The sequence below is a fragment of the Dromiciops gliroides genome, chromosome X (assembly GCF_019393635.1).
Source record: "Dromiciops gliroides isolate mDroGli1 chromosome X, mDroGli1.pri, whole genome shotgun sequence".
NCBI classification, from domain to species: domain Eukaryota; kingdom Metazoa; phylum Chordata; class Mammalia; order Microbiotheria; family Microbiotheriidae; genus Dromiciops; species Dromiciops gliroides.
The window spans coordinates 46057308-46072192 of NC_057867.1; the positions used below are offsets into that span (position 1 = coordinate 46057308).

General features: G+C 43.4%; 1 protein-coding gene across 1 annotated transcript in view; it reads right to left on the reverse strand.

Moving 5' to 3' along the window:
• Window positions 1–3454: 3454 nt before the first annotated feature.
• FSIP2 (fibrous sheath interacting protein 2) overlaps window positions 3455–14885 on the reverse strand; it is a 100322-nt gene continuing 88891 nt past the window's right edge. The window contains exons 20-23 of the mRNA XM_043974641.1: window positions 10569–10606; window positions 8570–8616; window positions 7233–7293; window positions 3455–3591 (exon numbers count right to left, since the gene is read on the reverse strand). Coding sequence (XP_043830576.1) covers window positions 3455–3591; window positions 7233–7293; window positions 8570–8616; window positions 10569–10606 — 283 coding nt within the window. The remainder of the gene's footprint in view (window positions 3592–7232; window positions 7294–8569; window positions 8617–10568; window positions 10607–14885) is intronic.

Below are 14885 nucleotides of genomic sequence, written 5' to 3' on the forward strand. Positions count from 1 at the left end.
TATAGGATTTCTTACCCCATGGTCTGTAAACTTAAAAAAACAAAGACTTTAATAGATGTAGTTCAATATAAATGTTTCCCTTTGCAATCCTATGGGTTTTCTTTTATGCATTTAAAAACTTTATAGTGAGAAGGTGTCTGTAGCCTTTTTGGGGGCGGGGCAATGAGGGTTAAGTGACTTGCCCCAGGGTCATACGGCTAGTAAGTGTCAAGTGTCTGAGGCTGGATTTGAACTCAGGTCCTCCTGAATCCAAGGCCGGTGCTTCATCCACTGCACCACCTTGCTGTCCTGTCTGTAGACTTTTTTTTTTTACACTGCCAAAGGAGTCCAGAACACAGAAAAGGTTCAGAATGCTGTGGTGGTGTGGGAAAGAACACTGCTCCAGGAGCCAGGCAGCCTAAATTCATGTTTTAGTTCCTTTATGTATTAGTTACATGACACTGGGCAATCATTACCCTTCTTGGACCTTTGCTTTCCTTCAAATAAGAGAGTTGGACTAAGCCCCCTTCCCACTTGGACTTCCTATTTCTCTCCTGTTTGACAAGGGTTGGGAATTCCATAGAATCAAACACCAGGTGGATGGGAGTGGCTGGCTACAGACCCCTCCTAATTTAACTCATCCCACCCATCCCACATGGGGATCTGGATGTGACCCACAACAATATGTCATGAAAGTACAGATAGAATTTTAACCTCTGGAGGATAGGGTCAAGGAGAGGGACTGGACCTGGGATTTTACTCCTAAAGGGAACTCATGGCTGAGGGTTCTTCCTTTACTCATGCAGGTCAGCATCTTCTCTTAAGTTTAGTATTCAAGAGTTTCCTGGGGTGAGTGAAGTAACTCGTCCAGGTTCACACAGCCAGGGTGGGTCAGAGGCTGGACTTGAACCCAGGCCTTGCCCCTTTCAGGGCTAGCTATCTTATCCACTATGCCATGCTGCCTCTACTCTGTAATTCATTTGAAATGGTGAAATACAGACCCACTGTTTTCAGATCTGGCTTGTATCAAAATGGAATGTAGTCTAGAATCATTATTTGTCAATGTCTACCTAGATAATGTTTCAATATTTTCCCGTTTTAAGGTTGCAGCCTCCATTCCAACATTATGGTAGTCAAGTTGTGCCCTGAGTTGTAGGATTGTTGGCTCTGGAACTGGAGGGAACCATCAAGTTCAGCCCCCTCATTTTGGAGACGAGGAGACTGATTAAAGCTCAAAGGTTGTGATTTACTCAAACTCACTGGAAGGAGGTAGCAGAGCTGCATTTTGAACCTGGGTCCTTTGACTCCCAAATCTAGTGCTCTTTACATTAGACTAGGGTTTCTTCCTCTGGTTTAGTCCTATAAAATGAGTGCTTAGATTAATTATGTTAAGTACGTAGAGACCTCCGGAATGTAGTCTCCTGAGCTCCAAGTAATAGGGTTAATGAGCATTTATTTTATGGATGGTGAGGGATAGTGACGACTGAAGTGTATGGTGGTAATGATGGTCTCTGCCTTCAAAAAGCATTTTAAAAGTAAGGGATGGGGGCAGCTAGGTGGCGCAGTGGATAAAGTACCGGCCCTGGATTCAGGAGGACCTGAGTTCAAATCCAGCCTCAGACACGTAACACTTACTGGCTGTGTGACCCTGGGCAAGTCACTTAACCCCAATTGCCCTGCAAAAAAAAAAAAAAAAGTAAGGGATGGAGAAATGGTGGATAGAGGACTGACCTCTAGCGGCCTGACTCTGGAGGACCTGGGTTTAAGTCCCACTGCTGACAAATACTATGTGATCTTAGTCCTCTAGGCAATTCTTTAAGATACTAAGTTGCAGAATCTAGGTGCCAATCCACATTGGTAGAATGAGTTTCCTCACTGGGAGTTCCCTCTACTGGTGAAATCACAGGTCTGGGTGGAAAACAAAAGGATGGTAAGATATCTTTCCCTTGATAAGCAACTGCTGTAGTTTGGTCACTAGCAGACCAAAGCAGCACCACTGGGAACAAGAGGTGTTGGGAACTTTCCTGGTTTTTGCTTTCACGGTGGCCAGGGAAGGGATTCCTTTTTCATTGGAAAGCCATCCAAAACAATTCCTTTTTTATATTAGCATGGACTTGATGAAGACGGTTGATTCAACAGTACTCTACCAAGTGATGGGCTTTACAAAATTGAATTGGAACTCCTCCCAGAGTAGCTCACCATACAGTTTGGAAGAAAAAGCTGACCCGGAAAAGAGGAATGGGTCATCTTGGTACTTTGGGCCGTTCTTTACCCAGTCCCTGCTTAATTGGTGAGTAAATGAGTAAATTTCTTACAGATTTGATAAGATTCCTTGACTACATTGCATATATTTAGTTGTATAACCACTGCATGAAAGAAGAGCTATGTCCAGTGAAAAGTGGGGGCCAACCTGTAATTCTTTTACAAAATTTATTAACTTCAAGGGACACATCTCTGTTGCACAAAGGCCCAACTTGAGTTCTTCACAAAGCTCTTCTCTTCTGGTCTATGTTGACCTTTCTCTCTCTTTGTCTGATTTCCCAGAACACCTAGCATTTACTAGTTTTGGTTTTGCTCTTGCCCTATAATTTCATTAGCATGGGGAATTCTTTGGGTATGGATTCTTTCCACCAATGCAGATGGACATCTTAGTTGCCTGAGGTTACATAGCCAGTATGTCAGGTAGGATTTGAACCCAAATCTTCTTGACAGGGTCTTGGCTTTTTTCCTTGATAATATACTGTCTCGTATTGTTCTCTGATCCTATGATGTTAGAGCAGAAAGGGGCTTTATATCTCTCTTTTTACAGATGAGGCAGTTTTGAGGTGCAGAGAGAAACATTGATAAGGTCACTCAACTAGTAAGCACTGAAGCCTAGGGGCCTGCCTTCTTTCCATTATAACATATTTCCTGTGTGTCAGACCAGTCTTGTCTCCCCAGCAGTCCCTAGTATAAGCTCCATAGAGGGAGGCTTCTACTGCCTTGTTGTAAATTGTGTACTTGGTCTAGGGCTGCGAATCAGTGTAGACAGCTGGGTACATCAACAAATTGCTTTTAATTTTTTTTTTTAAGTGAGGCAATTGGGGTTAAGTGACTTGCCCAGGGTCACACAGCTATAAGTGTCTGAGGCCGGATTTGAACTCAGGTCCTCCTGACTCCAGGGCCGGTGCTCCATCCACTGCACCACCTAGCTGCCCCAACAAATTGCTTTTAAAGATAAAGTTCTGGTCTTCATTCATGACTTCTCATGTCACCTTGCCCTTAGGGGAGCTTTCTAGCCTAAGCATTCCAGAATTCCCTCTCAGAACCCTTTGAAAGGAGCTAGCTCCTTTTACAGATAAGAAAACAAAGGCCTCCCTCCCCCCTGAACAGTGCAAACAGGCTTCTGCTTCTTTAGTTTATCAATTCACTCTCACACCCTTAACTGCTTTTAAATATATTTAATTTTCTTTGACATTAAGTAGGTAGAGCATTTTCAAGGCTTGTTCTCCTGGTTAGGTGATGTTGCAACGTCAGTAGTGGTGCTGGATCGAGAAAATACCCTTGACAGAGCTGAAGACACCTTCTCAAGAACGGTAGAAGATTGTCTGGAAACTCGGGCCCTAGGAGTTTCTGTAGACAGACATGAAGGGAAGTGTAACTCACTAGGTTAGAGCTCTCTTGTCTATGAGGAAAGCTAGGCCTTGGGACTGCTTGAACCTGGCTTAAGCTGCTGGAAAGCTACTCCTATTCTTGTCCCCCTCCTCTCTTACTTTATCATCTCTTTTCTCTTGGGCTTCATGTCTTACAAAGCATGTTCAGAGGTTTCCTTGTTTGAACTTTATGAGAAGCCTGGGAAGGAGGTAGCCTAAGGATTAGCATTCTACGATCTTTTGTCAGTTGACTGGTCTTATTTTATACGTGTCCCTTCATCTGTCCTAATCCAAGGCCATTGGACTCGTGCTCTTGTGGCCTGCCTTCTCTGGCCCCTCAAACTCAGTGTCCAAAAAGGAAATCCATCTCTAGCCAAACCTGATCCCTGGTCCAGCTTCCCAAGTTCTGTTGTACTCATCTAGGCTTGAAACCAGGGAGTCATGCTGGTTTCTTCCTCCACCCCTTTACACAAATCAGTTGTCATGCTACCTTTCGATATTTGGCACATCCATCCCTTCTTCTCCATTTCCACTGTCTCAACCCTAGTTGAGGTCCTTATAACTGGTCTTTTTGCCTCCAATCTCTCCTCACTCTAATCTCTCCTTCACATAGCTGCCCAAGCTATGCTATGCTAAAGCATCGGTCTGGCCACCTTACTCCTCTGCTTAACAACTTTCAGTGGCTCCCTGTTTGCCTAGTCTAGCACGAAATACAAATTCCTGAACCTTTATTTTGTGCATCTCCACTTCACACATTTTCCTTCTTTTTCTCAAACTGTATTAACTAAACTTTTCTCCAGTTTGGATATACCACCTCCTGCCTCCATATATATTTTTTTTTTTTGGTGAGGCAGTTGGGGTTAAGTGACTTGCCCAGGGTCACCCCCCAATATATTCTGACAGAGCTAGAATGCACTCCTACCTCAGCACCTAGGAATCTTTCTATTCCTTCATAGTCCCTCTCTGAACAAATTATCTTTCCTCCCAAACTTCTCCTTCTAGACTACCCTATTTCTGGTGAAAGTACCATTTCCCAGGTTTCTCAGGTTCACAGCCTTTACCTTTACTCCTTTACCCCACCCTCTACCCATACATTCATAATAGTTCTCATAGTTGACTCATCACCTCTCACCTAGATTATTGCAACAGCCTCCATGTTGGTCTCCCTGCCTCAAGTCTCTCCCCCCTCTACTCTAGTCTACATGCTGCTGCTGCTAAGCCCAGGTATTACCATGTGACTTTTACTCAGTTAAGTCCAGAGGACCCCCTTTGCCTCTGGGAGAAAATCGAAATTCTGTTTAGCTTTTAAAGGCCTACCCAATCTGCCCCCAGCTCCAATTTCCTGCCAAACTGTTGTCCTCTCTGTTCTCAGCTCACAGTGTGTCATCCTCAAGGCCTGGAATGCACTCTCTCTTTCCCTCCATTTCCATTCAGATGCAGTTCAGGCACCCTCTTCTGCATGAAGCTTTTCCTGATCTGTCTCACCATTCCCCCCCCCCCTCTTCCCGTGTTTAACTGCTTTATTTATGTATTTTCTATATATTAATGCAGGGTATACTTAGTTATCTACTTGTTTTGCCTGTGAGGTTGGAAGCTCCTTGGGAATAAGGATTGTTGTTGTCTTTGACTAGAGAGATACTTAATAAGTGCTTGGGGCATGATTGAGGAAGCTGGCATGCTTTTCTCCCTTTGCCTAGATCTCTCCTTTGTCACCTCATGTCATGCACACTGTTTCTATTTCCCCATCTCATCTCAGGCAAGTGCCAAAGGGCCGCCATTCTTCTGCTAGGCTGCCTGGGAGCCAGAGTGCCCCTAAGCCTTCTTCTGCCTCTTAGAGCAAGTGCCCTAAAGCCCCAACTTCCCAGTTACAACTATTTTAGTCCCATTTGGACTATTTTAAGGTCTCTCTTCTCTTTAATCCTTTAAGCCTATGTGAAGACACAAGATTAGAAGAGCATCTGTTGTTCTAAACTTGATTCTACTAAAAATTAAGTTGACTTTCAAAACAAAACCATCATGAAAAATGAAATAGTGGGGAGATGGATCGGGAGAATCCTCCTTATCCAGATGTCTCTCACTTCCTTTTCCCCCAACACCTAAGTATTCTCTCTCTATCCTTCCCCCCTCCCCCTTTCCCTCTCTCCCCTCTTCAAAGAGTTACTCAAGCCAAGGCCCTTCCTCTCACCCAAAGATAGCTGTCGTCAGTCATCATGGTGTGGTGGCAGGGGAGATGGCCACAGCTCCCAAAGGGAGACCTCCTTCAGGCCAGAACAAAAACCCCTCATCTAACTTGTCCACAATCAGTCAGCTAGTAAATATCAAAGGTGAAATTTGAACCCAGGTTTTCCTAACTGTAGGTCTAGCACTATCTCCTATACCACACTGCCTCTCTCTAAGACTCGTGTGCCAGAGGAGAGAGTGAAACAGAACACCAGGGAGGTGAGAGTAGATGCCATGAGAGAGATTTGACAGAGAAACAAAGATATATAAATGTTTGTATGTATGTATATATACACACACATGCATATATGTATGAAGGAGAGTGAATGAAAACATGTGCAAGAGAAGACAAACTGTCTCCTTGCGAAGGCTTCAGTGCTAGTTGCATCTTGTAAAATCAGTGTAACTTCTGGGCAGTGGGTCTGCTTTGTTGGTCTGAGGTGGCTTGAGTATCTTAATTGCACTAGGCAGTGGGTGATTTATAATGTGTTTAGAGCAATATTGGCTTAGAACTGAACTATTCAATGATTCATTTGCCTGACAATTTTAACCTCTCTCCAGGCAGTGTGGTACAGTTGATGAGAGCTTCAGACACAAAACCCCAACCCTGGCTAACACAGCTCATCTTCTGTAATAGCAAGTAAAATCATTCAAAGGAGTAGTGGAATCCAGTGCCTTGGATTTTGAGACAGAGGACCTGGATTCTTTTTTTTTTTTCTTTTTTAGTGAGGCAATTGGGGTTAAGTGACTTGCCCAGGGTCACACAGCTAGTAAGTGTGTGTTAAGTGTCTGAGGCCGGATTTGAACTCAGGTACTCCTGACTCCAGGGCCGGTGCTCTATCCACTGCGCCACCTAGCTGCCCTGAGGACCTGGATTCTAATCTCATCTCTGATAAGTATTAGCTCTGTGACCTTAGGTAAGTCACTTCTCTTTTCTGGACTTCAGTTTCTTCTGTAAAATGAGGAATTTAAGGGGCAGCTAGGTGATACAGTGGATAGAGCACTGGCCCTGGATCCAAGAGGACCTGAGTTCAAATCTGGCCTCGGACACTAGCTGTGTGACCCTGGGCAAGTCACTTAACCCCAATTGCCTCACCAAAGAAAAAAAGAGGAATTTAAACTAGATGGGCTCCAATATCTAAATCCTATGAGCTGTTTTGGAATGGAAGAAGGGAAGCCCTGTCTGAATTAGTGAAAAGCCTAAAGTAGAGAGGGACCATGGCAGTTTAGGGACAAAAATGGAAGGATTCTTTCTGCCTGTTTGGGGTCCACTTTGCTATTTCTCGCTTCTTGGGGCTGGGGAGGGGGGAGAAACCAAGGAAGAGAAATGATCATAAATCAATTCTCAGGGACTGAAGTGGGAACTTAAGCTAATGAAGTTATATTTGAAGAGTCACATACTTGGTGTGCCCTCCTTGGAGGTCTGCGAGGGTGATTTAGGGCCTTCGTAGATTGTGATAAACTGCAGCAAGATAAGAGAGAAAAAGAAAAGATCAACTCTAATGCAGGTGGAAGGGCTGAGAAGGAGTTGTCAAGGGCACAGCTACCACTGCCCTTGTGACCCAATGTCATTAGTGCCATAAGAGCTCCAGAAGCTTGTAGTACAACCTGACCCCCCCCCCCCGCCCAAGACACACAGCAGAAAAGGAGCTCAGACAGTCCAGTGCCAGACTGCTATGTCAGCCTGCTGTGCCAGGGGAGGCTCACCAGACTTTTAGCAGACACAGACCTGGAGGGTGAAGGCCAGTTTAGAATCACCAATGCAGAAACCTGGTCTAGTGCTGCGTGGGCTAGGGCCTGATGTCCTCAGATGCTTGGCAGCAGTTGCTTCTCTTTTGCCCCATTGATCAATTGCCCTGCCTTCCTAATGATGCTACCACTGGATCTTTCAAAACCTCTCTTTAACAGAGCCGTAGAACAGAGACATAGCGTTCATCCCTACATTTGGTATTTAGAAAGCACTTATAGCTAGGGCTAGCCTTACCCGTAACTACTTTAGCTTCCATGCTCAGGAAGGGACTCTAACTCCTCCTCCTTCACTCAGTGATATTTGAAATTCCTTTCCTAGGAGCATAAAGCCCTTTATTCCCCATCGATAAATATTGTTCAAATGGAAATTCCTTTGGGAGAAGCAATAACTTCCCCCACATAGATAGGAAGGAATCAATGACGGTAGTTCTTTTCCTGAGCAGGTTTTAATAGAAGGGAGAACACTGGGTGTTTTAAGTGGGGGGCATGGACACGGAAGACCAAAGAGAACTATTGATACAACAATGTAAAGACAAACTACTTTGGGAGCTTTAAGAACCTGGGTCAATGCAATGAATGAGCAACCATGATTTTAGGGGACTCCTGGCAGAGCCTAGGGGATGGACTTGGGGTACAGGGTGAGAGAGACAGTTTTTGGATCGTGAGGACTGTGGCTAGAGAGATGGGAGGTCTTATTAATGGGCTCTCTCTGCAGGGAACATCATTTTGGTATTCATGGACTTTCAGCCCATGGGGAAGCCAGGAAAGGGTCTGTTCTTTGGGTCTCAGCTCACCCTCCACTCTTTTTGTTTTTTGGCGGGGCAAGTGAGGGTTAAGTGACTTGCCCAGGGTCACACAGCTAGTAAGTGTCAAGGGTCTGAGGCTGGATTTGAACTCAGATCCTCCTGAATCCAGGGCCAGTGCTTTATCCACTGCGCCACCTAGCTGCCCCCACCCTCTACTCTTAGTTATGATTTTGAAATACATACCTGAAGGCTGCTCGTTTCATCTAGTGTCTTGGCCTCTTCTAGATACACTGTGAGCAAAACACAAATGTTGTCGGTCATTTATAAAGGAGGCCAAATTTCTATCATACTTGGTGTTCCTAATTCACCCAACATCCCACAACCAGAATTAGTGGATGCTTAAGTAAGTTAAATTGGAATATTTCCATAGCAAAGCTGAAACCTAAAGAGATAGGGTCCTTGATAGTGTTGGGAGCAGGCCCCAGCTCCTTTAGGAGAGATTATGAAAGATGGAGCATGGTATAGCATTAAAATACAGTATATTAGATGCAGGCCTGGCTCTGTCAGGAATTTGGCAGGGCCTTGGGCAAGTTCCCTCCCTCTTCTGGCCTATCTATAAAGTGGAGGGAGTGGGGTTTGGCTCTCCTTTAACTCTGATGCAGTCTTCCTTGGGCACTGTGGCTCAACTTTTGCAACTACTTCACGTGGGTCATGGGATTGGCAAGTGTCAGGCTAAACTCAAAGTACTGTGGGTTGAGCCTTATGTCTCCCTCAGGAGTTTCCATTCCACTCCTAAGTCTAGACTAGTCTAGACTCATTTGCTCTCTCCTCCCTCCCTCCCCTCCTCCTAGAACAGGCTTCTCAGAAGAATTAACTAGGAAAATGCAGCAACATTTTAAACTAACACATTCTTTTACAGGAACTCTGGACATCAAAGACAACCCTGGACCCAATGTTATGTCCCAAGTGTGAGGTAGACAAATCCCTGAGAACCTAGCCTTTAGCTTACAGAATCTAGTTATGTATTGTAGAAGCCTGACCTGTGGCTAGCACTGAGAAACCCTCAGGCCACGGGTTCTTGGCTCACTTTCATGCTTTAGGGTTTTCTAAGGGCTTTGCTCACGACGTATTTTATCATCTGCACTTTTATAGATGAGGAAACTGAAGCACTGAAATCTGGGTTATCAGGGATAGACAGCCGATCTGCCTATCGTGGAGAAGAGAGGTCAGCTATCCTGCTTCATCTCCTGCCTCCAAGTCCATATCACCTGTGTTGGCCAAACTCTTCTGTCTTGGATGTTTGATTCTCTACTTTTTCAGTGGATCTATGATCTTATCAACAGGTGTGTTCCCTCTCTTAATGCAGCCTCACCTGCACAACCTGGGCCATTCTGGTTTGTGTCCTCCCATGGCTCATCCCCAGAGGATGTACCTAACACACTAGAGGCCTTCCTAACTCCGGGGTTTTTTACATTTCGTTGGGAACCAATCCAATCCTCAGGCTAGCATTAATACTTCAAATATGTCCATTTGAGATTTGGAATACCTAGAGATTTGCCTTGAGAGCATGGTCGTTCTAAATTCAGACTATGGCACCATTTAGCATGTCATAATAATGGTTCAGACAAACTGGCGGCCTAATGCTGAAGACTTCCACTCTGGTACCCTTAAGATGTGAGTAGAGTGGAAAGTGGACTTGGTTCCAATGCTTCCTTCCTACTTGAGTGACCTTGGACAAGTCCCTTCCCTTCTCTGGGGTTTTATTTGCTCATCTCCAAAAAGGGAATCATCATGAACATATTCCTTCCTTGTAAGGTGTTTGGTTATAGGCATTCAAGTGCTATATAAACATGAATTCCTATAAGAATTCCTATAAGTATTCCTCTACTAAAATCTTCCCCACATGCTTTAGCATAACATGAAAGTGATAACATGGCTCTTGGGCTTCAAAGATAGGCCTAGCAACAGATTCTGCCCTCCAAGGCCTGCCCTAGCTCAGGCTATAAGAAACCTTCTCATTAGTAACTTGACTTTGGAGTGATAAATGTTTTCAGCCATAACAAATCATGAAGATAGTTATACTAAGGCATAGAGGGAGGACTTATAGGGATAAAATCATGTCTATTTTGAAATATTTCATGTATATTATTAGTATCATTTAATAACTAAAAGGTATCAAAGCCATGACAAATGTTTCTTAAATATGCTCTAATTTAAATTAAAAAAGAAATAGCAATCAAACCGTCAGTTGTTTTCTTTCCGGACCCTGTGCTGTCTCTACTGGGGAAAAAAAGAGAGAATGTTTCAGTTTCCATTTAGTCAGTAAAGGAAGGAATTATATGTTACTTAAGAGCAACTTGTCAAATATTGATTGACGCACACATATAGTCAGACTGTGAGGACTGTGGCTAGAGAAATGGGAGGTCTTACTAATGGGCTCTCTGCAGGGAACATCAGGGAACAGTGATACCTGGATTCATTTCCATTGCTGCCAATTCCAGAGTACTGACTAGTCCAGTGGGGCAGCTTGAAACTTGGTCCAAGTAGGACAGGCTCACTTGGGCTACAGCCACGAAGTGGAAGGGAGGAAGTGAACCTCAGCTCATGGGAATGGAAGGTGGGGCCAGGCAGGGGAGGAACCCGTGAGTGAAGCTTGCTCTTAGGGCTTGCTATTAATGACAGCCCTGGCAGGAGGGAAAAATCTGGAAGCTGGGGCATCAGGGGAAAGTAGAGCACAGTGGGGGAAAGGCTATGGATGTACCACAGTGGCCCTGGTTCCCTAGTGCTTGAAATTTTGTCTGTTATAGTGTTGTTGAGGGCATAAAAGTTGGAGCAGAGCTTGAAGGAGCCGTCAGGATCATCTAGTCCACTCCCTCCATTTTACAGAGGAGGAAAAAAGCCCAGAGAGTGAAGCAAAGTTGCCCAGTGCCACCTGGTAAATAGAGGCATGAATCAAATCCAGTTCCTTTCTCTCCAAAGCGGTTGCTTTTCCCACTAAACAATTCTGCTCCTTTTCACTTAGTTTCCTACTTAAATATTGGTATAAATGCGTTTCCGGAAAGATGGTATTAGAAAGCCTAGGTCCCCAGTACCCTCCAGAAGAATCGAGGCAGAAATATCTAAAAATGTCTGAAAGGTGAGGGAGAAGAAGTAGGAAGGAAGGATCATCAAAGGGCCTTGAAAAGATAATAGCCTTTCAGGAAGGGAAAAGGAATGGTTATGGAAGCAAGCAAATAGGACAAATAACACCTGAAACATGATGAATATATTTTCTGTATTGAAAGAATTCGAAGAAAAGGTACCAGGAGGAAAAAAAAAGAATGAACCAGCATCAACAGTGGTCCCAGAAACCAATCCAGAACTTTCACTCGATTCATCACATTTAATAATAAACATTTAAAGGGAAATAAGGAACTGGTGAGACGTGTCATTTGGTGACTCCCCACCCCCCAAAAAAGAGGAACAAGATATAATGATAATGCAAATGAACATGGATAATCCCCGTGGAAAACTGAGACAAAACTCAGGAGTTAATGAGAGAGAGAATTGTTCTACTGGAAGACAAAGCAGCTGCAAAATGAGATGAAAAGTTACCTGGAGGGAGACTTCAGGATGCAGGTGTAAAGGTGGTAGAGCAAGACAACAGGTTTGGGAGAGGCAACTGGTGAACCCTCACACATCCTCAAAAATGTGAGGAAAGGGGGCAGCTAGGTGGCACAGTGGATAGAGCACCAGCCCTGGATTCAGGAATACCTGAGTTCAAATCCGGCCTCAGATACTTAACACTTACTAGCTGTGTGACCCTGGGCAAGTCACTTAACCCCAATTGCCTCACTATAAAAAAAAAATGTGAGGAAAGGAAGAGACACCATATTTCAGGAAATCATTTCTCACCTGGCTGTGCTACTCTGTGACTTCTCTGACTTTTCCACCATGCCTCTTTATGGGCTACCTTCCCTGGCTAACCTCCCCACCTTGCTTTTCAGCTTATTGTGTATGTTGTCTTCCTCCGTTAGAGTGTAAGCTCCCTGAAGGGAGGGGCTGTCTTTTTTTGTATCCCCAGTGCTTAATACAAGGCCTGGCACAAACTAGGCACTCAATAAATGTTTCACTCACTACTAGCAGACAAGAAAAATTTCCAGAATTATGGGAAGATCAAAGGACAGGCTATAAATAGACAATGCATCAGACACCAACAGGAAAGAATGCCAGATTCAACTCACCCAAACACACTTATGTCAGACACTAGAGCTACCCTGACAAAGAAGATTTTACAAGTAGATAAGATGAAAAACACCACTTATCAAAGAACACCAATTATTCATTCAAGATTGAAGATTACTGGCAAAAGTAAGCCTCAATGAGGCCTCTGATGTACCGGCAAAGGAGGCCAAGCTTTGCTGGGACTTTTGATGTTCAAATCATTAACTTCAGCCCAGGCTGGCTTAAAATGGGGTTTAGACTGAAATATTACACAGAATTAGCAAAACAAAAGGGGTAAGGGTTGGTACGATCTGTAATTGTCTCAAGGTAGAAGGAGATAAACTTGGGACGAGCACTTGAAGGATAGTAAAATTGAATATTCCTCCACTTTAATCACTATAGGGACAACAGTGGCTTTGGCTCAGTGAACAAATATCAAGGCAGTAGCCAGGTTGTCTTGATTGACAACTAAAGGCTTGGGGGTGGGGGAAGAAAGAGTAAATGAAATTTCTTGGTATATGAATGTGGGTATGGATATGTGGATAGATATATTCACATATAGATATATATGTAAGTATTATGCATATACATATGTATGTATATGTATACATCTCAAAAGACACACATCACAACAGAATTCCTAACAGCAGCAAAGGGCAAGGAGGACTGAGAAGATGGAATTCTTTTATTGCAGGTATTACCCCAAAATGGATAATTTAGGGAGGGGGAAGAAGGGAGGGAAGACTGAAACTCCTGAAAAATTTTGAGAGGGAATAGTAGGAACTTAGGATCCATCTTTGGTGATGAGTGTATTCACTCATGCATATGGGTAAGATGAGTTTTGGACTAATTCTACTGAATGAAGGTAGAAGACATTCTTTACTGATAAAAACAATTTAACAGTGTGTGACAAAACCACATTTAGCAGTTAGAACTGACTAAAAATGGATTGTTTTCTGCCATTAGGCAGAATAGGGTTGCAGAATTGGTTAAAAATAAAGTCCAACATAACCAGATGTTGCATTAAAGAAGCATACCCAAAGACAAAGGTTTAAAATGAAGAATTGGAGGGCAGCTAGGTGGCGCTGCAGTGGATAGAGCACCGACCCTGGAGTCAGGAGGACCTGAGTTTAAATCCGGCCTCAGACACTTAACACTTACTAGCTGTGTGACCCTGGGCAAGTCACTTAACCACAATTGCCTCACTAAAAAAAAAAAAATTAAAAAAATGAGAATGAAAAATTGGAATAACATTTACTGTGCTTCAGGCTTGACACATGCTAGCAGTATGATGGAGGAGTAGTGCCTAACCTCTCAGTGCCCCCCAACCAACCCTCTGAGATGATAAATGACAGAGCATTAGTGAAGGGGAGTTTCCCTAGCTACCTATAGCTCCCTCTGTTGGAGAAATCACAGGTGTGGCCCAAAAAGGTGCTTCTGCTAATTTCAGAAAATTGGAACTCACAGTCATGATAATCAGGCAAGGCTGAATTCAAATTACAAAGCATTGTGGGATATAGACATGGGGACTTTACATCATGCTTAAACGAACCATTCGTTAGGAAAGTATACAAGTATTGCCCACCTAACACAGCATAGCAACTCCATTTTTAAAGAAGGTAACTGATAAACAGGAAAGGAATTATAGACGTGAAGAGAATCCTGGAAACATTCATTTGACAGGTTTAGGTAAGTGAATTCACTCGTCTAAACCTTCATGGAATGTTTTCAAAAATAGGCCACATTTGGGTATTAAAAAATAACAAATTCAGGAAAACAAATTCTGCCACCTTTACAGAAACACAATAAAAACAGCAAACTACTAAAACATAGCCAAAAATATATTAGAGTCCTAGAGGAAAGCATGTTTGGGTAAGTGGTGTAATTACAGAAAAACAATATTCTCCGAGCTATAGCTATAAAGCAGTTTTCAGGTCTTCCCATGTCACTGCCCAGCTCAAGGGCCTTCAATGATTACCTTTAGCCCCTACGATAAAATAAAAATTCCAATACATGAAGCCTTCCATAATCTAGCTTCAACATATTTCCAAGTCTTCTTTCATATTTCTTTCACATTGGGGAGGTACAAAGTGATGTCGGCTGAAGAAAGAATCAGACAGTGTAACCCAGTGCCTATGACTATGTTGTCAGAGACAACAATAACAGCAACAAATTCATATGAAAGGGAAATGCCATTCAGAAGGGATCAGAGAAACAAGAAGATTTGGTCACTACAGGCTAAAGGCCTGTCTGTCTTTCAATGTGGGCTTAATAAAGGCTAAAGAACAGAAGGTGAAGGACATTAGTATGATCATTTACAATCCCTTCTAGGAATTTCTTTGCGCTTCCTCTTCTA